The sequence below is a fragment of the Phacochoerus africanus genome, chromosome 14, assembly GCF_016906955.1.
Source record: "Phacochoerus africanus isolate WHEZ1 chromosome 14, ROS_Pafr_v1, whole genome shotgun sequence".
NCBI lineage: Eukaryota > Metazoa > Chordata > Mammalia > Artiodactyla > Suidae > Phacochoerus > Phacochoerus africanus.
Window position 1 is genome coordinate 46785974 of NC_062557.1, and position 27849 is coordinate 46813822.

The following is a 27849-nucleotide window of genomic DNA, read 5'->3' on the forward strand; positions in this document are numbered from 1 at the left end:
CGTTTTTCAAGAGAAGCCGGAAACCCGGATTTTTACGTGCCTCTCCCAATGTTTAAACGTTGGCTTATGTTGTTCACAAATACAGCAAAGGCCAAACAGAACACATCTGCTGGCCAACAGTTTGCAGTAGCTGCAATATTTTTTTTTTCATACGAACTGCTTTTAAACTCTTGCCCCTTCTGTTTGTTTAAGGGCCTCTGAAATTAAGTGCTGGACTTGATGTGTCTCCCCCTCTGTTGCATCTTGCCAGTTTTGCCCAATTGTTCCAGCCCACTGAGATCTTTTCGAGTCCTGAGGACCTTCCCTTGAGCAGATTTGCCAGATGGGCCTTCTATGGCTTCATGCCAGTTGCAGATGAAAGAATTGACCGGGATGGGTTCAGTGCCATGTGGCTTGCCATTAAAGACGTCTCATTTTTTTTTTCTTCTTATCCTCGTTTTATTATAAAGGGCCAAAGGATTTTTTTTTCTGTCCTCGGGATCTGTCCAGGGCCATGTTTTGTAGTTTTTCCATGTCTTCATTTTCCTCAGAAAAGGAGGTTTATCATCCTTGCCTTCTTCTCTTTACATAGCGATATCGTAAAGGTTTATTATCTAAATCAGCAAAGCAGGTTGCCTTCCAAGGAGAAGGTGTTCTTAATTGTTCATCCTCAAAATTAGCATATCACCTACTTAGGCCTTGGAGCAAAAATAACTGTGCCCCAAGACCCTGACCTAGGTAGATGGTGGAGCTTCATAGCATAGCATCCATCTTCACCCAGTGGGATTATCATTTATAATTGTCAGCTCTCTGCAGAATGGCTTGAATTCGTCCCCTCTGTCATTTCAAATATATTCTTTCACCGTCTCTTTGGGAGGAAAATGAAGCCCATTCATGGAGGAAAATAAATGGCACTTAGTAGTAAAGGGACCATAAATAGTTTGGGGAGGAAAAAAAAAAGGCAACTTTCACTTGCTTCCTCCTACTGACACATACTAAATCTTTTTTTTTGTTTTTTGTTTTTTTTTTGTCTTTTCTAGGGCCGCTGCCTCGGCATATGGAGGTTCCCAAGCTAGGGGTCTAATTGGAGCTGCAGCCTCCGGCCTAGGCCAGAGCCACAGCAACACGGGATCGGAGCCGCATCCGCGACCTACACCACAGTTCACGGCAATGCCGGATCCTTAACCCCCTGAGCAAGGCCAGGGATCAAACCCGCAACCTCATGGTTCCTAGTCGGATTTGTTAACCACTGCGCCACAACGGGAATGCCGACACATATTAAATCGAAAGAAGCTGAGTTTTTTAAAGGGTAGAGTCAGGAGTTCCCTGGTGGCATAGTGGTTAAAGGACCTGGCATTGTCACAGCAGTGACTGGGATCCCTGCAGTCTTATGGGTTCAGTCCCTGGCCCAGGAACTGCCACATGCTGTGGACATGGCCTAAATAAATAAATAAATAAAATGTAGTCTCAGATTTTTCCATTAGTGACCAAGGCATTTTTTTGTGTGGGTCAGATAGGGTGTGAGAATGACGGGGACATGCAGAAAGCCCGTGATGCAGTGGGGCAGTGCTGGAGTCGGATTGTAGTTGAGTCTTCTGCAGGGGCCCATGTCCCTGGTTTTGACTGGGGCTGTCTGCCGTTCTCCAACCAGGATTTCTTACACCTGGTGCAGAGGTCACAGTTGGCTTGTCTTTTTTTGCCAGGCTGTATCCAAGTACGTGGGTCCAGTTCTGCTACTTCCGAAGCACTGTTGACTGTAGTTGAGACAAGGACTCAGAGTGTCCCGTATCTAGTGTGACAGGGACCAGGCTCAGTCTTACCACCATCCTTCATCTGGTTTATTTCTCATGAGCCTTTGTAGAGCTTTTGGGCAGAATGACATATCTGCTGCATGTTGGAGCCTTTTGCCACTTGTCCTCTAAAGTCTCTCATTTTTAGTCAATCTGCAAGAATACAAACAGCTCTCTGGCCTCTTTGTATGGACCTGAGCATTTTATTTGAATTCTCTAAGGATTAGCAATATCCCTAATGTAACATTAGATGGCAGCCTAGTCAAATGAAAAAGCCAGAGCTTTGGATTTCAATTTTGGCTCATGCTGCTATCTGTGTGACCTTGTGCAAATTGCTTAACTTCTCTGAGCCCCAGTTTCTTTGTCTGGGACATGGAGATGATAATACCTACGTCAGGGTGGTAGGAAGGAGAGTTGATTGTTTTAAAATATTGAGCTCCAAGTCAGGCTCCGCCATGTTCAGTAAATGGCAGTAATTCTGCTGCTGCTGACTCGGAGGTAACCCACTGGACTATCCATGTTGCTGAACCACACACGTCTCAAGCTCCTGTGGCTTTTCCATCACCTCCTCTCCTCTCTGTCCCTACTGCCCTGCTTTACAGCACCTGTAGGTTTCCTTGCTCTGAGAGCCTCCCTGCTGTTCCCGGGAATGAAAAACCGGAGCACAGCTTACCCTGGTCCAGATCGTTGCATCGGAAGTGATGAATGGCTCTGTTGTCTTGTCCTGTCCTTAAGAGCTACGTCACATGTTTGCCAGGGCTGCCTCTCTCAGAGGTTCAGCTTTTGAGAGGTGGGCTGGAGTAAGGGTGAGGGTGTGAGGGCTTCATGCCTTTTCCACAAGCACCCGTTAATTCCCTGCTGCACATCTGCGCCTCGGAGGGAGGCTGCTTCTGGTCTTGCACTCTGCCTGCGGGTTTCCTCAGGGTCCAGGTCTTGGGAAGGAGCCTGAGAGGGGTGCAAACTACCGCGTGTCTAGTTCCCAGAGGCTCTGTGCCGTTGCGCTAGCCCCACACTAGCCCCTTAGCAATTTGCTGAAAATCATAGTTGATTCCTTCCTGTCTGTATGGATAGCAGTCCCCTGGTCCTCTTAGGCTCTGCCTTGTGAGACAGTTCTTGGGTATCCCCATCTCTGCTGGGATTTCAGGATATGTGGCTCTCTGATGGGTTCAAGAAAAGTTGGGATTTTGCTGTTTATTTTTTTTCTCATTGTTAATGTAAGAGCAACACTCTTGCTAGCTTTCTGCATCCTAGGCAAGAGCACAGCTGACCAGTGGGTTTTAATATAGTCAAGTGGCAAAAGTTCACTAATGGTATTTCAGGTTGTACATTGCAGCCAATCTTTAAGAATCTACCACTTTTCTTCAAAAAGCTTGAAATAGAACTACCATGTGATCCAGCACTTCCACTTCTCGGAGTGTATCTGAAGAAAATAAAAACACTAACTCAGAAAGATACATGCACCCCAGTGTTCATAGCGGCATTATTTACAATAGCCAAGATATGGAAGCAACCTAAGGGATCTATCCTCAGATGAATGGATAAAGAAAATGTGGTGTGTGTGTGTGTATGTGAAAAAAAATGTAAAATGGAATATTACTTAGCCATAAAAAAGAATGAAATTTTGCCATTTGTGGCAACATGGTTGGACCTGGAGGATATTATGCTTAGTGAAATAACTCAGACGGAGAAAGGTAAATACTGTATGTTACTACTTATGTGTGGAATCCAAAAAATACACAAATGACTATAACAAAACAGAAACAGACTCACGGTATACGGGATACGGTGGGAAAAGGGAAGGGGAAGGGGCAAATTAAGGACAGGAGATTAAAGGGGTACAAACTACAGGTATAAAACAGGTAATCTACAAGGATATATTGTGCTACACAGGAAATATAGCCAATATTTTATAATAACCTTATTTTTGTCATTTTTATTTTTTTATTATTTTTTTTTTTTGGTCTTTTTGCCATTTCTGGGGCCACTCCCACGGCATATGGAGGTTCCCAGGCTAGGGGTCCAATCCGAGCTGTAGCTACCGGCCTACGCCAGAGCCACAGCAACGTGGGATCCGAGCCGCGTCTGCGACCTACACCACAGCTCACGGCAACGCCGGATCGTTAACCCACTGAGCAAGGGCAGGGACCGAACCCGCAACCTCATGGTTCCTAGTCGGATTCATTAACCACTGTGCCACGACAGGAACTCCTATTTTGTTTATTTTTATTGTTCGTTTTTGTTTTTGTTTTTTGTCTTTTTAGGGCCACACCCATGGCACATGGAGGTTCCCAGGCTAGGGGTCAAATCAGAGCTACAACTGCTGGTCTACACCACAGCTCATGGCAATGCTGGATCCTTAACCCACTGAGCGTGGCCAGAGATCAGACCTGCATCCTCATGGATACTAGTCAGTTTCGTTTTCTCTGTGTCATGACGGGAACTCCTATAATAACTTTAAATGGAGTGTAATCTATAAAATTTCTGAATCACCTATACTATATCATACATGCTAAACTAATATAATACTGTAAATCACCTAAACTTCAATTAAAAAAATTTTTTTAAAGAATCTATAACTTTTCAAATTTTGATGTAGTTTCAAAAAGGATTATCAGTAAGTACATAAAAAGGATATTAAAATATTTCTTTTTAACTATCAGTCTGGGAGTTCCCATTCCTGGAGGATGCAGATTCAATCCCTGGCCTCGCTTAGTGGGTCAAGGATCCGGCATTGCTCTGAGCTGTGGTGTAGGTCACAGATGTGGCTCAGATCCTGCATTGCTGTGGCTGTTGTGTAGGCCGGCAGCTGCAGCTCCAATTCAACCCTTAGCCTGAGAACTTCCATAACTACCAATCTGTGTGAGGCCAGATTTCCATCATATTTTTCAACTGAAACAACATTATCATAACAGATTCAATACAGAATCTCCCTAGTTGAGGGAGATATAAAAATATGTGATTTATGCTCACATGTAATGGACTTACTGTTACTTTAACATAAGTTAAATTTCATTTAACTTATGTTAAATTTTCCAGTTTAATTTTCCAATATGGTATGTGTCAATAGCTATAACCCTCACAAATATTATCTCTTGGGGGCCCTCAGTAATTTCCAAGAGTATGAAGGGACCCTAAGATAAAAAACTTTAGAAGTGCTCTTTCTGACTAACATTTCGGTGTCCAGTAAGCAGACATGCAGGCAGTTTGGGGTTTTTTTGTTTGTTTGATTGCTTTTTTGTCTTTCTGCCTTTTCTAGGGCCGCTCCCATGGCATATGGAGGTTTCCAGGCTAGGGATCGAATCGGAGCTGTAGCTACCGGCCTACACAACAGCCACAGCAACTCGGGATCCGAGCCACATCTGCGACCTACACCACAGCTCGCGGCAACGCCAGATCCTTAACCCACTGAGCAAGGCCAAGGATCGAACCCACAACCTCATGGTTCCTAGTCGGATTCGTTAACCACTGAGCCATGACCGGAACTCCGCAGTTTGGCTTTGATTTGAGTGACAGCGACTCTGATTACTCTGTTTGTTCATTCATTTGCTGTCAGTGCTTTCTCCCTGCTGGGTTGTGTTCTAGGCCTGGGGAGCCTGCAGCAAACAAAACAAACACCTGTGTCTTCTAGAGCTGACACCGAGTGTGACGGCCTTTTGTTTCCAGTTTCTCTATTGAGGACTTACTTTCATGACGTTGGTTCACTGGTAAGCCTATTCACTGGAAAAGAGATGTTAAATTTTGTCACATGCCGTTCCATCTTTTTCTTCCCTTTTTTATGGCCATACCTGTGCCATATGTAAGTTCCCAGGCCAGGGATTGAATCTGAGCCTCAGCTGTGACTTCATGCCACAGCTATAGCAATGCCAGATACCTTAACCCACTGTGCCAGGTCAGGGATCAAACCCATGCCTCTGCAGTGACCCCTGCTGCTGCAGTCGGATTCTTAACCCACTGTGCCACGGTGGGAACTGCCTTTCTATCTTCTGATGTGAGCATATCGTTTTTCCATTTTGATAATTACCTTAGTTTTGTTTTGAGTATTTAATCCCTCCCCCCCATTAAATACCTGCTGGGTCATGGTATATTGTCCTTTTAATGTATTGTTGAATTTTAATGTATGTTTATCTGGGATTTTCATTCCTTTTTTACAACTGAATAATATCTGTGTGTGTGTGTGTGTGTGTGTGTGTGTGTCCCCCATATTTTCTGTATCCGTTCATGTGTTCATGGACATGTGAACAGTGCTGTGATGGACACTGACATACAAATATCCGTTTGAGTCCCGGCTTTCAGTTCCTTTCAGTGCATACCTAGATATGGGATTGTTGGATCATATGGTAATTTTTAGTCATTTCAGTATTTACTCTCTTTGGAAACATTTTTTTCCGTATTGTTCAGAACTCTAATGTATTTTTCCTGTAGACAAGCCATGTTCCTGTTTTGTCTTCATTTAATCCATGCAGATGATATGTTTCAGATTAGCAATAGTCTTGAGCTATAGTCTTAAGTTTTTGTGTTTTAGTACCTAATAGTGATGATGCTGCCTCTCAAAACAAAAAACAGAAAACAAGAAAACTACATGGTGATTTCTTTCAGTAGCACGTCCAGAAGTTGGCCTATTGGACTGTTTCCTTCCTGACCTTAGGAACACACCAGGTCCCATTTGTGTGCAACGAGGTTATTGAAAATGGTTTTAGGAAAATAGTATTGCCAGGAAGGAACACTGAAGTTTATTATTCTTCCGCGCTCTCCCCGTATAAATTGGCATTCTCGAGGAGCCAAGAAAGAAGGTCAGGCATAACTTGTGCCATCTGCTCGTTTCCATGCTGAGGGCAGGCGCAGGTTTAAACTAGAGTCTCTGCGTCTACAGAGGAAAATGCCCTTCATCACTGCTGTAACTGCTCTGGCGTTACCCACGTTACTCCTGCTCTTGACTGCCAGTCTTTCGTGATGGAAGGAAAATTCCATCCTTAGTCTGCGCTTGCACATGAGAAGAATGGCAGTGGTAGCTGCCGGGCACCACACGGCGGAGCGTTCTGGGTCTTAGATCCCTGACATGAAAAGTCATTCAAGTGTGTTTGGACAATGGATGGGAATTTGAAACTCTGTCTTTGTGTAAGAACTTGACCTCCTTTTTCCTTTCCTTCTTTCATCGATGGAAATACACAATTTAGAGCAGCATGAATTCAGTGCGGTGGTGGTTCTGTCAACATTTCCATTCATAAATCCCTATTTTCAGGACTCTGTAATGTAGCTATAAAGTTTCCCTCATTCTAATTTGGACTCTGAGGTCTCCTCTGGAAGATTAGTCTTGCCAAACCCGAGATAATGCCTTTTGAGTCTGTTTGGGTTTGGTGTGCTGTAGGCGTCTAGACCAAAGCTCTGACACGTACAAGACACCTATCGTCATTCCTGTAGCATTGGATCACACGCCAGGATTTCTGGTTTTTACTCCCATGGACTCTCTGAACGGATGCTGTGTGTTTACATAGTATGTGGTACCTAGAAGTTACACATTGGGCAAACGGCACAGAGCTGCTGTCATAGTGGCCGCCAGCTAGAAGCAGGACGAGCCTTCTAGAGATAGACTCCTTAGTGACGGGTACATTTGATGGCCCAGATGTTGTCTTTCATAAAACAGAAGCGATGAAAGGAGGGCTTTCTCCCCCCATCTCCGACCTGGTGACTCCCCCTTGTCTTCTTGTCATACTTCTGCCCTTTTCTTATTCTCAGTCACATGAGAACAGCAGGGACAAATGGCCCACGGTTATCCATACAATAATATCACTCATGCTAGGCCAAGTGCCACACTTGCTTTTTCATCAAATACTTGGAGAGTCTGATCCTTGGAGAGTTGGGTTTCTAGGTGAGCATCTTATGGTCTAGTTCCAGCGCTCTTGTCAGCCGTGTAGTTATCCAGAGCTCTAGTAAGATGAATGAACTAACTTCTGGGAGAGTAATGTGTCTTTCTTGATGGATTCACTATAAACAGGGGCACGTGTTGAGTCACTTAGTCAGAAGGTACGTTTTGAGTCGTTTGTCTTGATCTGTAATGCTAATGTTTTGTTACAGTATAAACATGTTTATCTTATATTCTGCAAAAGGTTGTTGCATCGATTACTTCATTCTCGCAAAGATGTTAATTAGGCCATACAGATACTATTCTCTCCATTTGGCAGATGTAGGAACAGGCTCAGAATGCCCAAAATCACACTCAATGAGTTAATCATGGGTCCAAATTTTCCAGTCTGGCCATACCTGGGTACTCCACATTCCCGTTTTAAATAGTGACAAACTTTTGGAGTTCCTGTCGTGGCGCAGTAGAAAAAAATCCCACTAGGAACCATGAGGTTGCAGGTTCTATCCCTGGCCTCACTCAGTGGGTTAAGGAACGGGTGTTGCTGTGAGCTGTGGTGTAGATCACAGTTGCGGCTTGGACCTGGCATTACTGTGGCTGTGGCGTAGGCTGGCAGCTGCAGCTCCGATTCGACCCCTAGCCTGGGAACCTCCATATGCTGCTGATGCGGCCCTAAAAAGACAAGAGCCAAAATAAATAAATAAATACATACATAAATAGTGACAAAGTTTTGGAGTTCCTGTCGTGACGCGGTGGAAACAATCCCACTAGGAACGATCCCTGGCCTCGCTCAGTGGGTTAAGGATCTAGTGTTCCCGTGAGCTGTGGTGTGGGTCACAGATGTGGCTCAGATCCTGCATTGCTGTGGCGGTGGTGTAGGCTGGCAGCTGTAGCTCCCATTCAGCCCCTAGCCTGGCAACTTCCATATGCCACAGGTGGGGCCCTAAAAAGGGGGAAAAAAAGCAGATTTGGGAGCCACTTTTTTTCCATAGCAGAACCTGAAAAGTTAACTGGCTCACAAGGGAATCCAAACAGTGACAGTGACCGTGGCCTCATTAAGAGCTGCCCTCTCAGCGCGAAGAAGAAACTGGTTTGAGGGAAGGAGAAAACTGGGTGTTCACCACTCACCTGTGGTCCTGAAGGCTTGGGACCAAGTCCTGGAGGGACGTGAAACAGGAAAAGTCATCCAGGTGAAACCCAATGGGGGGCGTGGCCTAAAGGGCTTTGCTGCAGAAGGTCTAAGTGAGCTAGATGAGCTAAGTGCAGACCTGGATGGAGACCTGTAACATCGAGGAGAGTTACTAAAGGACTAAAATTAGAAATAATAGTAAAATGGGGGAGATTCTGATTTAACTTGGCAGCTGGGAAGCCCTAGCTCTTTGTGGGCAGTTGTGCTTTGCTAAACTTGGGCAGATTGTTTCTTTAAAGGTGCCCCATCTTCTGAAGTATTGAATTTCTGTAGCGTTCATTCAGCAGAAACAACCGAGACTTTGGCTTGAACCTTTTGCTTCTCCAGCTGCATTTGGAGTTGTCGCTTTAAATGCACCCCTCCTGGGGGTGGGGGGCTCTGCTCCTTTGCTCCTTCAGAGGAGGCTGTGTGCAGATGCACCCCCCAACTCTTTCAGGGCGAACAGATTTTAAGTCAAGGGTGGTAAGGAATATAAGCAGAACTTTAAAATGTAATTGTTTAGTCTTGTTTGGGTGCTGCTGAATTTGTGTCCCAGCCCTGTCTTAAGATTTTAACTTCTGGCTTGTTTCCAAAAAATAATAAAAACGAACTTTGGGGTTCATGTTTTCAGTGGATGTGGTTTGCAGAAATCATAAATTTAAGTAACTTAGGTGGAACAGAGCATTTTAACAAATAAGGTGAAAATGACTCCTTTTGCCCTTTGCATTCTTTTGGTTCACAAACTTGGAAAGAAATCTGTGCTTTAAATAAAGCTCCTTTATGCTCAGGGTTTCTGAATGGGCTCTGGAGGAATTCGTATTAGCACCAAGGCTTCACGTCTGATGCTGCCCATCTGGCATTTGACTGGGGCTGCCAGGCCTGGAAGGTACCTGGTGTGTTGGAGGACACAGACAAGCGTGGTGCTGTCCACACGCAGCCATCCATGGCCATGCGATTCCTGTAGCCTCTGCTGCTGTTTGGCGCCGTCATGGGCAGTGAGCTGCATTGTTATTATTGCTGAGTCTTCTTGAAGTGCCTCTGCTCCAGCTGAGGATGCTTTGTTTCCATAGCAACAGCTCTCAGTGGTGCCAGGCTGGCCAGCAGTATCAAAAGAAGGGACGGTCCATAAATAGAGGCTGCGTACTGCTAGGGGTGTGCCTTTAGTGGATGTCACAGGGCCCTCTGTTTAGGGCTCATCATTTGTGGCCCTTAGCAGTGTTTTTGTGGAGTCCCTTACTTTCCAGATGATTCTGGCATTCATACCTCTTTCTATCACCCTCATCTTCTAGTTATTTGTTTCTTATCTATCCCTCACAAGGTCTTTAAAGACGTGCCCCCACCTAGTGATCTTTTTCTCTTGGCATCTAGCTTAGTACATGTAGTGGGCCCTCACTCTGTATTAACAGGATGAACAAAGAGTGAAACTTTTTTCCTTTCCGGAGAATGGCTCATTTTCAGCATCGTTCAAACAGACCGTTCCACCCCCACCCCGGGTCCATGAGCCATTCTTCGTGTCTGCCTGCGAATGTTGAACCTACCCAGCCTACTAGCAAAGCTCTAAAATAAGGGTCCACAGCCTTTGTTTCGTAGAGAAAGTCTCATCTGAAATACCCCGGGCCATCCGGGCGATCTGGGGGTACTGTCAGTCATCACCCCTGCGTGGCCACTTCTGTGAGCTGAGTTTCCCATCACGGTTCTCTCAGCTGCAGAAGGCAGAGACAAAAGTCCCTGGTCAGGCTGGCTTAGGCCAAAGGGAAATTATCTGGAAGGCTGTCGTCTTGTTTTGAAGGAGAGGTTGAACAGTCCGTGAAAGGGTCGTGTTGCTGCCGGGCTTCTGCAACAACAGGAGCCAGCCCTGGAACAGAGCTCTGGATCTTTCTGTACCTGCCTCTCTCCTGGTGTTGGCTTCATCGTCTCTCCCTGGAGACCAGCTGCTGTCTGACCTAATCTCACCTCCTGGGGCTGCCACCACCCGGAGAGAGATGAACTGTCTCTCCTGATTCATTCTGGAAGAGTCACAGAAAAGCTCTAGGTAACCCAGCTTGGGCCTCTGGGACAGCAGACCTGTTAGACCTCAGTGAGGGAGAGGAAGGCTCCCCGGAGGAAGGACCAGTACTGAGTAAACAGTTCCCAGGGTGTTCGCTGCAAAGCCCTGTTTTCTTTCCTAACAACAAGTCTTTGGGTTGGGACTCTTGTTCCTCTTCTAGAAATGGTGAGCCTGTGCCTCCTAGAGGTTAGGTGGCTGCTTGACGGAGATCACACAGGAAGTGGCGAGGCTGGCATTCAGACCCCCGTCTGCTTTTCACTAATACAACCCATTGCTTTTCCAAACCAGTAGGCAAATATGAAGTTGGACAACAGAAAATAAGTGGAAAACAGCGTTTTCTTCCCAGTAATCTTGACTGTTAGCACCTTACTTTTCTCAAAGAACATAAAGCCATGTCAGTTCTGAAAATGAGCAGCCTTTTCTTCCTTCCTGGGTGGCAGCAAATGGGATCTCCATTTTAAATGTCTTAAAGGCGGCCTGTGGACTCACAGGATAAAGGCAATAGAATTCTTAGATAGAGGAAACTGCAAAATTAGCTGTGCCTACAAGCCAAAAGGCATGTTAATTTCTCAAGGCGTTTCCACTGGCTCAGATCCACTCTGTCTACACAGGTGGCAGACAACAGAGAGGGGGACAAAAGAAGAAAGTGGTGGGGTCTGTGCCAGGTCCCATGCAGGTTATCTTCCGTGCACACGACCCAGAGTGGCTTTGGTAGCCCGTCCAGGGTCTTCTTCAGAAGGAAAGGAAAGTGAGGAATAACGATGACAGTTGATGCGCAGAAACACAGAGAGCTTATCATTGGTTCTGCTGAATCTTCTCGGCCAGCTCAGCGGGTCGCCTTGCCTCCCCCGCCAGCAGAATTTGAGTCGCTAAGGGGAGACTACAGTCACTGCCTCGGATGCGGGCTGCAGCCACGCTCCAGCCCTCAGTTCACAGATTCCAGGCAGGGCGGATTGGAAGCAGACATTTTTGAGTGATTAGTACTGTTTTTAATCCACATACCGCCCCGGATGGAAAAGTAGCCACATTTTATTTTAAACAGTGTCTAGGGACAGTGCCAGAATCTTTCTTTAAGCACGTTTTCTGATTAGCTAGGTGGTAAAAGTATTTGGGTATTATTTAAAAATAAAATCTTAACCATTCGTAAGTCTTAGGATGTTTCCAGTTACAAAACACTTCTCCTCCCGTGTGATTGGTTATTAGAGATTAGATGTCAGCTATCCGGGTGTGTGTTGAGAACGGGCCTACTTGATGGAGTGAATGCCTCAGAAGAACCTTTTCAACTCTGGAAAATGAATTATATTAAATTTCCTCGACTTCGGTATATTGTTATAACAAGCGAAAGTTTCCCAGCCTGGGGGAAAAAAATCTGGCAGACAGTTTATCTTTCTTTAAGACTGTGAAATGTAAGATTGTGTGAGTCTTACTTGTTCCCTGGAAGGAAAAAAGTGGTACCTGAGCAGAGAAAATTCTGGTAGGATGCCAGGTTGAAAAATAAGAGAGAAATAGGGATAGAAACCCTTTCTCCAAGAATCGTGGAAACTTCTTCAGACCTTCGGTCTACATATAGAACCTGGCCCTTTTTGCCTTCCTCTTTTCTTCTTTTTTGGCTCCCCCATGGCATATGGAGTTCCCTGGCTAGGGATCAGATCCGAGCCACATTTGCGACCTATGCCACAGCTGCAGCAGTGCCAGATCCTTTAACCCGCTGTGCCAGGCAGGGGATCGAACCTGCGTCCTAGAACTGCAGAGATGCCACCAATCCTGTTGTGCCGCAGTGGGAACTCCGTTTTTGCCTTTCTTAGCTGTGAATGTCGTGTGTCTTAGGCTGTTTGGCTAGAAGCTGGTGCCTCCAGTCCCATCAGTGCATCATTATGACATGACATGACCCACAGAATCACAGAATTTCATGTAAGCTGTGCTGCCCTAAAAGGTCAGTCTTTTTTTTTTTTTCCCCTTTGCTTTTTAGGGCCACACCCACCACATATGGAAGTTCCCAGGCTAGAGGTCAAATTGGAGCTGTAGCCACCAGTCTACATATACCACAGCCACAATGCCAGATCTGAGCTGTGTCTGCAACCTACACCACAGCTCACAGCAACACTGGATCCTTAACCCACTGAGCGAGGCCAAGGATCGAACCTGCGTCCTCGTGGATACTAGTCAGATTTGTTTCCACTGCATCACAGCAGGAACTCCAGGTCAATCTTTTCTGGTGGGCAGTTGCCAGCAGGCAGTTGCATCTGTGGTGCTTTTTTCACACTATGACTCAGTGTGTTTTAGAAGGTTCCAGTTGGGTTTACAATTTACTCGCCCCTGGCAGCATCCTGGGCTTTAGACTCCACCTTAGCCAAGTAGATAATAACAGTTACAGCAAATGTGATGCTGCGTTTTAGAACCACTGCTTACAGTTGTGGCTGAGGTGAGGGACACTGTGGGCGTCTGTCCACCTCATTCCGAGCAGGGGTCTCAGCACAGCTGCTCCTCTGAGACGTGCCCCACAAGATTTTTAATCCATTGTCGAGTACTGGTTGAGTTCCAACCATGTTCCAGCTTTTGTTAGATGCTGTCGTCGAGGTGACCATATGATTTTGAGAGTGAGAAGGAGCTACTGGTAATTACATGAGACACCAGGCACAAACTGGCCCTGCTTTCTGTCAGCCGGAGTGGATGCTTGCCTGAGCCACAGCGGGTATAAGAACCATCCATGTCCTTGTCCACACTCTCGAGGACACCCACAGCCCTGTGTGGAGCTGATACTCACACAGCAAACAGCCCGAGAACATTATTAGGACCTGCTGCTCTTACTGCTGCTGTTGAAAAAGACTCTGCCCTAAGTAGTCAGTTATGAAGTTGTGACCTTTAGGAGGCTTCTTGGGCCTCCCTTCCTTCTCCTTCTTCCTGCCAAACAAACAAACGAGCCAGTATTGGTGATGGTCTCTCTCAGCTCCCTCAACTCTCTGTGCGTATCTTTTTCGTGCCTCAATATCCTTATTAGCCTCTTTGCTTTACTAGAGTATAAGCCTCTTGAGAGCAGGAAATCTGTCTTTTGTTTGTTTGTCTTTTTAGGGCTGCACCTGTGGCCCATGGAGGTTCCCAGGCTAGGGGTCCCACTGGGGCTACACCCTCTGCCTGCACCACAGCCACAGCAACTCGGGATCTGAGCTGTGTCTGCGACCTGTACCACAGCTCACGGCAGTGCCGGATCCTTAACTCACTGAGAGAGGCCAGGGATGGAACCCATGTCCTCATGGATGCTAGTTGGGTTTGTTATGCTGAGCCATGATGGGAACTCCAGGAATTATGTTTTTTCTTAATCCCTGTATCCCCAGTGTAATATTTGTTGATTGAATAAAGTGGATATTAAAATTAGTTCTAGTTCCTGAGGAACATGGCCAAAAGGAAAAAAAAAAGATTTTTTTAATCATCTCAAAAGGAAAAATTGGAATCTAATGTTTAAAAAAACTGAAATATCTGAAATAATCTAAAAATATACTTTATTAATAGATATGCATTGAAAAGTAGCGTTCTTAAATGCAGAGGGGAGGGAATGTGTGGAAGGCTTCTGAGGTAGGCGAGTTCATCTGGAAAAAAAGAAAATACACACACACACACAGGGGGCAGTCATTTGCAATACTTTACTACCCTGGCAACAGCTTTATGAAATGCAATGGCATGGCAACTTAAAATCTTTTTTTCTGGGTTAAAAACCCAGTATTTTTTTCAGTATGTGAGGATTGCAAAACTTGAAATATGCTGGCTAAAGAAGAGCTGCAGTTAAAATGCTGGCACAGCCGTGACTCCTGTGGCTAATGTGTTGCCTGACTCTCCCCGAGAGCAGAGATGTGTGTGTGTGTGTGTGTGTGTGCCAGGATGGACTGGTTTTAAAACTGAGCACCTACCATGTCGTTCTGGGTGCTGCCCTGTCGGGGGTCACAAGGAAAGAGACAGACTCCTGCCCCCTAGCATCTCATCATCCAACCCAAAGACAGGCCCACAAATAAATCATTGCAGACGTTAAGGATACATAAAGGACCACGGGGACCCAGGGGATGAATCGATTCTGCTGTGCGCTGCACGCGTGTTTGTGGGAGACGCTGTCGGGAGGGAGGGGGACGTTGGGGAAACGATGGAGAAGAAACAGCGTCTGACCAGGTCCTGGGAGACAACAGAGATTTGTACACGACCAGTATCTGTGTTGAGCTTTTCATTTGGAAGATGTGCTCCTTGGACATTCGATCATTCCTTTTTCTCATGTAACTTTGTTGGAACCTGGCTTTAGTTTGTAATAATCTTAGGAGATCTTAGGTTGGGCAGCGTGGCAGTCGGCAGTGCTCAGCAAAATCTCGTATCCTGATTTTGAGGAAGCAAATGTTAGAAGGGAATTCCTGGGAGGAGTGAGGGGGTGCATGGGGAGGGGGTGGATTCACTGGGGGTTGGGGGAGTGTCAGGTTGTGGGTGCGCCCAAAGGTGGGGCGCGAGAGGGAAGGGCAGTGTATGGGTGTGTGTCTACCTCCTTGTCCTTACATGCATTCGCCCAGGCTGCTGATGAGCCCTGAAAATAGACCTAAAACATTTGTGTATCTTTTTACGCCTATTGTGTCATTAAATCTTCCCGACAACACCCGACATAGGTGCCATCAGGGAAACTGATCCCCAGAGAGGTCGTATGGCTGATTTGTGACAGCGGGGACGTCCTCTGGCTGGAAAATGGAGGACTTTCTCACCCCCCCCCCCCCCCCCCCCCCCCCCCCCCGGCTGTTGCTGTTCCAGTGGGAGGGAGGAAGAGGAAGCAGCCGCAGAGCGAGGCCTCCTCTGGGGAGGGAATGGGGTTGCTCGGGGCTGCGCAGTGAGACCCAAGCGCATTCCATCGCCCCTTTTGATTGTTGACCACTCTTCAGGTACATTTCCCCAAGTTATGAGTTTGGGGCTCTGATAGAAGTGCCAGCTGTTGTTCTGAGACCAGAGTTTTGATGATTAAAATACCTGTGTTGTCTGGGCGGCAGAAATGACCCGCCGGAAAGGTTGTCTGCTCCCAAGCCTTGGTAGGTAGAAGTGAAGCCATCCAGCATAGCACGCACATGCTCCCTGCCTGTCGCAGGAGGCGGTGCGAGCAGCTCTTGAACAGTGTCCCTTCAGACTTGCCGACAAACAGGCAGAGGAGCTTCTCCGAAGGAGTTTGTCTCTGAAGCCATAACGTAGTCACACGTGGAAGCTTGTCATCCTTGTCATCACGTGTGAAACTCCTTTAAATGTCAGAGATGGAAGACTATCAGAAGAAAGCTCGGTTTGGGATTGAGCCACACCCAGAATGAGGGAGCTCCAGAGTAGGATAAGGGAGTCCCAGCGTCACAGGTGGGCAGCCCAGGAAACCTGGGAAGGACAGGGAGCTACAGTCCCTGCTTCCAACAAGGAGGGAATTCATTTCCTTGTAGAGGAAACCGACCTAAGTTTGCTGTGCTTTTCTTTTTTTCTTTTTTTTTTTTTTTGGCTGTGCCCACAGCATGTGGAAGTTCCCAGGCCAGGGATTGAACCGGAGCCACAGCAGTGACCCAAGCCACTGCAGTGACAATGCTGGGTTCTTAACCCACTCTGCCACAAGGGAGCTCCATGCTTTTAAGAATATTTTTCAGCAGAAAAGAAAAGAGGTTAGTTGGTAGTCTAGAGGCAGCTCTACCACTGGGTACCACTGAGGCAGAGGTTCAGATAGCTCTGTCAGGGCCCTTGTCTCTACATCTCAGCTTCGCTGTCCTCTCTCTTCTGTTAGGGTGTCCTTCTCAGCGAGGCTTTGTGGGCAGAGACGGCCACTCACAGCCCTAGGGTGACACTGGCCTTATCATTACTTTTATAAAAGGCTCAGGAGCCCCGGCTAGGACAGGCCACTCTTTTTTTTTGTCTTTTTTAGGGCCGCACTCGCAGCATGTGGAGGCTCCCAGGCTAGCAGTCCAGTCGGAGTTGTAGCTGCCAGTCCACACCACAGCCACAGCAATGCCATATCCGGGCCATGTCTGCTGTCTACACCACAGCTCACAGCAACATTGGATCCTTAATCCACTGAGCGAGGCCAGGGATCGAACCCGCAACCTCATGGTTCCTAGTTGGATTCATTTCCGCTGCACGGTGACGGGAACTCCCCAGGACAGGCCACTCTTAAATCCAAAATAAACAAAGTGCATTTGACGAAACGAAGCGAGTTCTCTTGGCCACTGCATCTGTCCCCAGCACATATGTCTACACATGTGCGGCTGAGCGCCCTCCCAACTCCCTGAATATTGCTCCCCAGACCCGCAGAAGCTCCTGTGGGTTGTAATGCTTTTAATGGGTGACATCTGTCTTTGTCGGTTTTTATTTCAGTGGAAGAATTAGGCTCGCCGTTAGCTTTAAGTGTCCCTTTCTGACGTCATTACACTGGTTTCTGAGTGGGGTCCTCGTGAATGTCTCTAAGGTTTGCCACCGCTCTGGCGTTCCCGCGCCCAGCTCTAATTTTTTTTTTTTTTTTTTTTCTTTTCCTGAAGGCAACATCTTCTGGCACTTCCCAAATCCAGAGAGCTTCCCCTTCCCTCAACTTAGAGCCACTTCTGTCTCCTTGTAGCCTTTGTTTTTTGTTTTCTTTTTGGTTTGGGGTTTTTTTTTGTTGTTTTTTTTTTGGGTCATTCTGAGACATAGGGAGTTCCCAGGCCAGGGATCAGATCTGAACCACAGTTGCAACCTAAGCTGAACCTGTAGCAATACCAGATTGTTAACCCACTGTGCTGGGCTGGGGATTGAACCTGTGTCCCAGCGCTCCCAAGACACCGCCAACCCTGTTGCACCACAGTGGGACCTCCTTCCCTGCAGGCTTTGAAGGTTACTGCATACAAGCGCACTTGTGCACACACGCACACAGATGTGCCTGTCCTGTTTATCCACTGTCATCAGTATGTGTAGTAATTGCTGGGATAGGGGGAAATGGTTTAGTTTTGAAATTAAAACTTGAAGATGCGAGTTGGCAAGATCCTGAGTATTTATTCGCCTCTATCCAAATCTGTATCCCAAATCTGTATCTGGCCTCCCTCTGTCTCTACTGCTTTGGTCTGATAAGCTTGTCAGTGCAAGTGCAGTGACGCGGGAGAGCTTTAGTAATTTTCTTCTGAGGCTCTACTTGATTACAGTGTGGGACTGGTGCTGTCCTGTTTTTCATTTCTTTCTCTTATTCTAGGCACTCGAAGAGGCCCAGAAAGCTATTCAGCAACTCTTTGGGAAAATCAAAGATATCAAGGATAAGGCAGAAAAATCAGAGCAAATGGTGAGTGGAGGTTTCTTCCTGACCCTTTTGTCCCAGAAGAGGAAATTGGCTTCTGGTCCAGTCATACCAGTTACTGGGCTTGTTCTTCCCCTTGCTGCCAACGGCGGCGCCCACATCTCCTGGGCCGGCCCTGTGAGCGCGTTCCCCATCCACATCCGCTCGGGGAGCTGCCTGACACTCAGTGACTCACCCCTCCTGCTGCCCTCCGTCTGCAGCCCTGTTTTTAAAGAGGGGGAGTTCACTTCCTCCCCTTTCCCCCAAATAGTCTCCTAGTCCTTTTGGATTCCTTTCTCTAGCATCACTTTTGTTTTTTTTTTTTTAGGGCGTAGGCCAGTGAACCTCCCTGTGGCATAGGGAGGTTCCCAGGCTAGGGGTCGAGTTAGAGCTGTAGCCGCCAGCCCACCCCATGGCCACAGCAGCGCTGGATCCAGGCCTTGTCTGCAACCTACACCACAGCTCACGGCAACGCCGGATGCTTAACCCACTGAGCAAGGGCAGGGATTGAACCTGCAACCTCATGGTTCCTAGTCGGATTCGTTAACCACTGCGCCACGACGGGAACTCCTTTAGCATTTGTTCACATCACGTATTTCTCAGTTAAAATGTATGTAACTTGGTATCACTTGAAACTGGATCCCATCGGGGAGGTGGGCTACATGCTGCCCGTGGTACATGCTGATGGCTTTGAGGAAGCTCTCTTTCTTTTTTTTTGTTTTTTGTTTTTTGTTTTTTGTCTTTTTGCTATTTCTTTGGGCCACTCCCTCAGCATATGGAGGTTCCCAGGCTAGGGGTCGAATCGGAGCTGTAGCCACCGGCCTACGCCAGAGCCACAGCAACGCGGGATCTGAGCCGCGTCTGCGACCTACACCACAGCTCACGGCAACGCCAGATCGTTAACCCACTGAGCAAGGGCAGGGACCGAACCCGCAACCTCATGGTTTCTAGTCGAATTTGTTAACCACTGCGCCACGACGGGAACTCCAGGAAGCTCTCTTTCTGCACAGAGCCCTCTGGTGACATGCTCAGAGGCCCCTGCTGCCCTCAGGGCCAGCATCACGTGCTTCTGCCCCTGGGAGGCTCTGTGAGGTGCCAGCACCTGGACCCTGATCTGATGACATCACATAATATCCCTGAATTCCTGTTCCTTCCACTGTAAATTAGAATAATAACTACCTCAAAGGGATGTTATAAGAATTAAATGTATAAAAAACACTGAGCTTAGTATTGAGCTGGTGTTAGTAGCTTGATGAATGAAAGCCTTTTTTTATTTTTTATTTTTTGCTTTATTTATTTTTTGTTTTTAGGGCCACACCCATGGCATATGGAGGTTCCAGGCGAGGGGTCAAATCGGAGCTGTAGCTGCTGGCTTACGCCACAACCACAGCAACGTGGGCTCTGAGCTGTGTCTGCGACTGACACCACAGCTCACGGCAATGCCAGATCCTTAACCCACTGGGCCACAAGGGAACTCCCAAATGAAAGCCATTGTTAATGTCATCCATCTCCCAGTTGTTCCGGTTACAAAAACTCCCAACCCTCATTGGCTTCTCTGTCTACATTTCATTATAATCCATGCGAGATCAAATCTGAGGTCATGCTCCCTTGGATCCTTCGGTTCTCTTCAGTGGCCGTCTGACGAGATGGGGCAGAGTGCAGAATGCGGGAAGCAGGGGCACAGGCTGGGCAGTTTGATGTCACTAGCGAACAGCATGGCCTCAAGTCAGGCCGCCTGCCTTCCCATCCAGCCCCTCCTCTCACTCCCCTCGGACTTTCAACCAAAGACTTCCCAGCTCCACCGCAGCTTCCACCCTTTGAAGTGGGGGTGATAGTCGTGCATATGTCATGGGGTTGCGGGGATTCCGGGCAATGGTGCCTGGCACGCAGGTTGGCACTGGCTCCGTCATCGTGTCCTAATCTTTAGCTTTTCCCACTCTGACTCCCAGGCAGGCAGTGTTAGGACTTCACTGCCAACCTAGGGTCAAAGGAAGAGAATTCTTTCATCAAAAGACAAAAACCTGGTATTTGTTCTTCATGGCAGAATTAAGTAGACTTTGAGAGGAGGTCGTATGTCATTCAGAGAGGGCTTTGGCTTTGGGGTCCTTTCTGCAGGGCTGCCCCACACTCAGCACCACCCCTGGTTGTCAGGGGACGCAGTCAGAGGTGACTTTTTTTTTGTCTTTTTGCCTTTACTAGGGCTGCTCCCGCGGTATATGGAGGTTCTCAGGCTAGGAGTCGAATCGGAGCTGTTGACGCCAGCCTACGCCAGAGCCACAGCAATGTGGGATCCAAGCCGCGTCTGCGACCTGCACCACAGCTCACAGCAACGCCGGATCCTTAACCCACTGAGCAAGGGCAGGGATCGAACCCGCAACCTCATGGTTCCTAGTCGGATTTGTTAACCACTGCGCCGTGACGGGAACTCCTCAGAGGTGACTTTTGCTAGCAGTTCCTGCTCATGCTTATCCTCATGGTTCCCATCTGCCAGTCTGGACTGTGGGTCTTCTTCCAGCCGAGGGCGGATGCAGTTACAGCTTGAGTAGACTGCTCCTCATGCCATCTGACGTTTTATTTGAAAGCAGTCGGCTTCCCAGATAGGCTTTGCCACAGGGAAGGGGAGGCAGGTGGAGAGAACGGTTGTTTGTGGAGTCTATCACTCCGCCGAGCGCCACGCCCTTTCTTTTTTGCAAACGAGCTGGCGTAGGTCTCCCAGCAGTCTCAGATGCGTCCTCATCATTATTTTTGTGATTGCCCTTTTTATTGACAAGGAAACTGAGTCTCTGCGAAGCTAAGCAGCTTGGTCTGGGACACGGAGTTGGGGAGGGGAAGAGCTGTCATTCAGCCCGAGAACCGTCTGCCGTGTGTGGTTCTGTCCTTGTTTGGCTGCCGAGGGGTAACAGTCAAGGTAAATGAACTACCCCGTTCTGTTTCGCGGACGGGTCTCATGTGACTGACTGTACCCCGTGCACGAGCTGCCGCTAAAGGTTTTGTTTGGGGAACGACAGGAAGTTCAGTTGAGTCTGGAGACGCGGGGGCAGTATGATGGGGAAGGGTGGGGGGCTGGGAGTAGAACACCAGTCAGCCCCCATGCAAAGCAAGGAGGGGCGGAGAGGGACAGATTCTTGAGATGAGGCAGAGGAGGACTATTCAGGATTGAGTGGCTGACTGATCGTGCAGGTGCAGACGAGTACAGATGACACTGACTTTTAACACAGTAGTTGAAGGCCCCGGTGTCAGCACTGCAGCCAAGGAGCCAGGAAGGGGCGCAGGGATTTTTTTGGTGGGAAAGGGAATTAATGACTTCAGTGTTGGCCAAACTCCTGTATTTAGTTTTTTATATCAAAACTTTCCCCAGATTCAGTTAAAAATGTGGTAGGTTCTTACCCCTGCCCCCACAATTTTTACAGTTTGGTGGCCTGAGGTTATAGAGAGAGCAGGCTTCATGGGGCGAGTCCCCGTGAAAGAGGCTTTGTCTGCTAAGATTCAGGTCAAGCCTGCAGGTGTTTGTAGGTGTGAAGCTGAACTGTGCAGGTCATGAACTTTTTATGACTTCATCCAGGATGATCAAATGCTAAAAAATCAGGTCACGTGACCTTAACTCACGACTTTTAATGGGAGATCTATGTTTCCAGTGCCCAGAGTGCTTGCACGTGGTATCCAGGGCCCCCTCTTCCTTCCGGGCGTCAGAGACCCTGGGAAACTGCGTTGCTCCTCAGAAGGTCTCATGGTCAGCGTGGACTTGGGCCGCTTAGGGGCAGGGTCCGCCTAGGTGCTGGTGAAGCTGGAGAGCACCTCGGCCCTGAAGGTGCTTTTCCAATGACCGAAATAGACTTACATTCACAGCTACGGAGTTTCTTTCTCTTGAACCCCCTGGGTCAGCACCATCAGAATTTTATGGATACCTTCTAGAACCTGTGCCTCTCCTCTCTTAACATTGTGTGTTAAGCCTACATTGCAGGGGTTACATTTCAGTCCGCTGGAGATTTGAGAGAAAGGCTCTCTTTGCTGGAGACGGGGCAGCAAACCCTAGTTCCTTGATCGAGGACCTCTCAGTTATCCCTTTTGTACTGAACCGAGGAGCCCTGGTGCCCAAGGCCCCCTTCCCTGATCTTGTTCAGGAGGAGCTAACACCTGCCGGGCTCCTAGACACCTGTGCTCCGTACTGAGCTGCTATTTGGGTCGCTCCATTTGGGATGGAGCATAAATTTCATTTCATTCTCACAACCGAGGGTTGAGTAATCCAGGCTAAAGTCTGCGGAAGACGTGCCAAATTTAATTTAAACAGGCTGATTGGAAATAATTTTGAGTCATGTATTGGGAGAACACCTGTGTTTTCTCCAAGGACGGACCCGAGGTGTTTTCGTCCTAACTTCATTTGCGTTATTTTCTTGGGAGGCCACTTGTAGCAGATGGGTTTCTGTCTTTCTTACTCTTCCTCCTTTTTCTCCTGTGGTTTCTCCCTATTTAGGTGAAAGAAATCACCCGAGACATTAAGCAGTTGGATCACGCCAAACGCCACCTGACCACCTCCATCACGACGCTGAACCACCTGCACATGCTGGCAGGCGGCGTGGATTCCCTCGAGTAAGCGCATCAGCATCCCCTTGGGTCCAGGCAGGTGACTGTGTCAGAGAAACGGGCGCCGTAGGTTCATCTCCTTCTCAGCCAGGAGTGTCTCCGCGCCCTACCCCACCCCCCGAAGGTCGGCCTCAAGGATGTAGTCACCCCTTTGGCCTTGTACCCTCTGTCCTCGAGCCGTAGCAGACACCCGAGACGCTGAGGCCAGGGCCAGGTGAGGCTGAAGGGGACCTGCAAAGCCCCTAGAGAATGCCTCCTAGAACACGGGTCATTTGCAGGTGGTAGAGCTCTGCCTCGGAGCCCGGCGGCTGGGGCCGGGCCGTCATCGCCCCAGCCTCTGCCTCAGCGGGGCCGGGCCGTCATCACCCCAGCTCTTGGCCTCAGCGGTACCATCTTGCAGGTACTGTAGAGAAACAGAGCCTTGATTGAGCATTCGACCCACATTTTTTTTTTTTAAACCCATGTTTTTTCAAATACAGTAGCTTCCTATTTGGCTTGGAGAGGGATTCTAAGAAATGGCACATGAGAACAAGAGGAGTTAAAAATACAGAGCTGGTCGCTGACCACAGAGAAGCAGCCCGGCCTCCTTGACCAGCACGATCCAGACCTTCCTGTTCGCGTCCGTGGCATCTCTCGGGCTGGGATCCCCCCGACCCTCACCCCAGGGTCTTCTCATGTGTGGATAGAGAAAGGGCACCTTCACAGAAATGTAGATGCAGTGTCTGACGGCAAACGAGCAGGGACAGACTCCTTCCTGGTCTCTCCCACACGGTGCTTGAGCTTCAGCAAACCCGGGTCCATTCTTCAAGCCATGGTCAGAGGTCAGCAGGCTGGCGGGAGACGGAAAGGCCAGTGTCCTTGACCCTTTCTCCACTGCCCGGTGTTTTCCCCCAAACCAGCAGACCAGGCAGGGGTAGCACCATAACACTGTGGCTTAAACTTGATCCTGTCTTTTTATTTATTTATTTATTTATTTATTTATTGTCTTTTTGCTATTTCTTTGGGCCGCTCCCACAGCATATGGAGGTTCCCAGGCTAGTGGTCGAATCGGAACTGTAGCCGCCAGCCTATGCCAGAGCCACAGCAACGCGGGATCCGAGCCGTGTCTGCGACCTACACCACAGCTCACGGCAACGCCGGATCCTTAACCCACTGAGCAAGGGCAGGGACCGAACCCGCAACCTCATGGTTCCTAGTCGGATTCGTTAACCACTGTGCCACAACAGGAACTCCTGATCCTGTCTTTTTAGATGCCTCGTAAGGGAAGTCATAAATTATACATGTAATTAAAAAGCTCAACCCTGATGAAAACTCTAGATCTAATAGTTTGTTCCTTCCTTGCTGTGTGTAACTCTTGATTTTATCAGCTTCCTTTTATTTAAGCTTCATTAACCTTAGCAGGAGGGAAACTAAACATACCTGACACAGAGGTGCTAAACATTGGCTTAAGATCTACAGATTTGAATTAACATGGAAGTGCATATAAATGCTCTTTCTTGTATCCTGGGAAGATATGTGTGGTTTACTCAAATGCTATAACTGTCGAATAAGAGCATCCATACCCCTGTTGTCTATCAAAAGTCTGCTAATCCCATTATACCCAAGTCAAATCCCAAATCTGTAATCTGTAGTGTGACGCCATCACTCCCATCCTTGGGTACCTCCCATAGCCCAAGGTCGCTTGGATTTCTGTTTAGAACCAAGTTCAGCCTGCTTGGTGTTGCTTAGGTGTTAATTGTTGCTCTCCCATACTAACTGATGTCCCCTGAAGGATTTGGACCAGGTCTTATTTTTTTGCCTCCCAGTGCCAAGCACCATATACCTTCACTGCTCAGGAAATGCGTATCAAATTGAGTTGATGTCTGCTTTAGAGCCAGAGTAGGTCGTGCTGTAGAGTAAGTACTCAGCTTCCTGTTTCCTTGCAGAGCCATGACCAGGCGAAGGCAGTATGGAGAAGTTGCTAATCTTCTTCAGGGCGTCATGAATGTTCTGGAGCACTTCCACAGATACATGGGCATTCCACAGATCCGGCAGCTGTCTGAAAGGTAAGATGTCACTGGAGAAATGCTCTTTTAAGAAAAGAGGAGTGTTCGAGGCAGGGCTGAGGCCTGGACCCTGGCTTCGTCGCTCTTTTCACCAGACCCCAACACCTTGCTCTCTCGGCAGCCCCGGGCCCCCCTCCTCCTCCTGGGAGCCACTCCCTTCACATCCTTTGTCTTTTTTTTTTTTTTTCCATTTTTGGCCACCCCGTGCCACGTGGAGTTCTCGGACCAGAGGTCAGATCTGAGCCGCAGTTGCAGCCTAAGCCGCAGCTCAGATCCTTAACTCACTGTGCTGGGCCAAGGATCCAACCTGCATCTCAGAGCTCCAAAGACACCGCTGATCTCGTTGCACCACAGTGGGAACTCCATGTCCTTCATCTTTTGAAAAGCCATTTTAGGCAGGGCTTTCCCTCTTCACCCCTGTCCTACCAGAGTTTCTAGTCCACCCCTCCTCATCTTGCCTGGTTCTGGATTATTTTTTTGTTTTTGTTTTTGTTTTTTTGTCTTTTTGTCTTTTCTAGGGCCACTCCTGCAGCATATGGAGGTTCCCAGGCTAGGGGTCTAATCGGAGCTGTAGCTGCCAGCCTGCGCCACAGCCACAGCAACTCGGGGATCTGAGTCGCGTCTGCAACCTACACTACAGCTCATAGCAACGCCGGATCCTTAACCCACTGAGCGAGGCCAGGGATTGAACCTGCAACCTCATGGCTCCTAGCTGGATTCGCTAACCATGACGGCAACTCCTGGTTCTGGATTCTTGTTAAAATCTTTTGTTTCTGAGCTTCTGGGGCAGGAGGGGGAGGGGTCACCCCGTGTGACTTATCATGGAAATGCCAAAGCGCCCTTCAGGAATGTGGGAACAGAGCTTGGCGGAACACTCGGGAAATCACCACCCTTTCCCTCCTCCTTCCAGCCGCTTCACACGTAGAGCTGGCTGACCGCCATATCACACTGGGGCTGTGATGCAGCCAAGGGAGCAGACAAACGGGGCTCTGTGAGCTGCAGGGAGGAAGGGAGCTCGGCGAGAAGGCAGACTTGCTTTGGGTGGACGGGGCGGGGAGAAGCATCCCTCCCCTCACCCTCCTGATCGTCTGGACTCGATCCTTTTCTGCAGTTACTTGCTCGTCTCTTCACTTACCAAGTAGATATTTATCGCGCACTTTCTGTGTTCTAGGTCCCGTGCTGGGCTACTGAGGGTGCAGCGATAAGAGAGAGGTAGTGTGAGAGACTGATTGAAAGTTTCGTATAGGGTAGATATAACAAAACTGGTCTCGGCTGTGCAGGCAGAGGGTCTCAGAAGCGTAATTGATAGACTCAGCCTTCGGGGGCCCAAGGGGAAGGGTCACTTGAAGGATTCAGCTTTAATCTACTTTTTTTTTTTTTTTGGTCTTTTGTCTATTTAGGGCCGCACCTGTGGCATATGGAGGCTCCCAGGCTAGGGGTCCAATTGGAGCTACAGCTGCCAGCCTCTACCAGAGCCACAGCCACACAGGATCCGAGCCTTGTCTGCGACCTACGTACGCCACAGCTCACGGTAACGCCGAATCCTTAACCCACTGAGTGAGGCCAGGGATCAAACCCACAACCTCACGGTTATTAGTCGGGTTTGTTAACCACTGAGCCACTGCAGGAACTCCTTTAACCTCATCTTAAATGATTAGATAGGATCTTACCACCCAGACAAGGAGAAGGGAAAATAGAGAACATCCCAGTCCTTAGGGAGACGGTGGCGGGTGCAAGGCCGTGTCTCCATAGGCCGGGTCAGGTTTTATCCACCTGGCTGGGAATCTGTTCTTCAGTCTGTGGACGATGTAAGTTTTTAAACTGGGAGAAACATGATCTCATTTGCATTTTGCGAAAGTCTCATGGGTTCTAGGTACAGGAGCCTGGAGACTGGGGTACGTTCTGGATTAGAAAAGGTGGGGACCGTGACAGTGACCGCGAGGTCCAGGAGATGTGGGGAGGTGTCGGTTACCCGAGGGTGGGATGGGCACTGTGTTAGCAGCGTTGAGGCGGAACTGAAGGTTATTTATAAAAAGCACTGTAGGGACAAGAAGAGAATGCACTCTTTTAGGATTCTTGCCTTTTAACATTTTTCTCAAAGACGTGGTTTAATAAATTTAAAGGAACTTAGTGATCACTGCTGTAATGACACTGCCTTTAAAAAGAGAAAAAGGAGAGTTCCTGTTGTGGCTCAGTGGAGGCTGACTAGTATCCATGAGGACCCTGCTCAGTGGGTTAAGGATCCGGCGTTGCCGTGAGCTGTGGTGTAGGTCGCAGATGAGGCTCGGGTCCCGCGTTGCTGTGGCTCTGGCGTAGGCTGGTGGCTGCAGCTCTGATTAGACACTTAGCTTGGGAACCTCCATATGCCACAGGTGCCCTAAAAAGACCAAAAAAAGAAAAAAAAAAAGAGTAACATTCTGTTGATATAGTTTGGTGTCCCAGCCGTTCGTTATCGTGTAGGGTTGCTGCAAACACAGGAGGAATTACTTTTCTTTCAGTTCATTTCACAACTTTCTATTTGCAAAAATTTGCATTGATTAGTGGAAAATACATGCTATTAAGTAACGCAGAAAATAACAGAAAGGAAGAAACCTCTTGTTTTCAGTGCCTGACTGTAATTGTTTTTCAAGAGGCACTAAAAGTTTGAGGAAAGTCCAGACTTTCTTATTTTTAGCATCATTTCTGGTGAATTTTCCTTCCTTAAGTTTATATCGTGATGGTAGAACCATCTGGAAATGATAGAAATAGCTTGTTTGTTTGGGGGGAGGGGAGAAGGCAGGAGAGTTACACCCTGTGCACTACTTCGGTTTCTCGAACTTAACAGCCTGCCGTCTTCTGTAAACTGTGGAAGTTGCAGCGAAAGTTAGGTTCTGAAATCTTTGCCTGTACACTTGAAATATGAAGTCAAGGGACTTTGATTTGAATATAGCTGGTTCTTCAACTACCCTTCTGGAAAATGCTTCAAAGTTAGTGTAGTGTTGAAGGAAAGATTTTTTTTTTCCCCTTTAATGTCATCTTTACATTTCAAATCCTCCTGGCTTAAGAAGATCCACGAAAGCCAATGTGTCTAATGAGTCCGTGTCTCCCGAGGAAGAATGGAAGG

The 27849-nt window shown here is 48.0% G+C and overlaps 1 protein-coding gene across 1 annotated transcript in view; it reads left to right on the forward strand.

Annotated features, from left to right (window-relative positions):
- Positions 1 to 27849, forward strand: part of VPS53 (VPS53 subunit of GARP complex) — a 147577-nt gene that overhangs the window by 22851 nt on the left and 96877 nt on the right. Inside the window, exons 5-7 of the mRNA XM_047758333.1 lie at positions 18040 to 18126; positions 22592 to 22707; positions 24627 to 24746. Coding sequence (XP_047614289.1) covers positions 18040 to 18126; positions 22592 to 22707; positions 24627 to 24746 — 323 coding nt within the window. The remainder of the gene's footprint in view (positions 1 to 18039; positions 18127 to 22591; positions 22708 to 24626; positions 24747 to 27849) is intronic.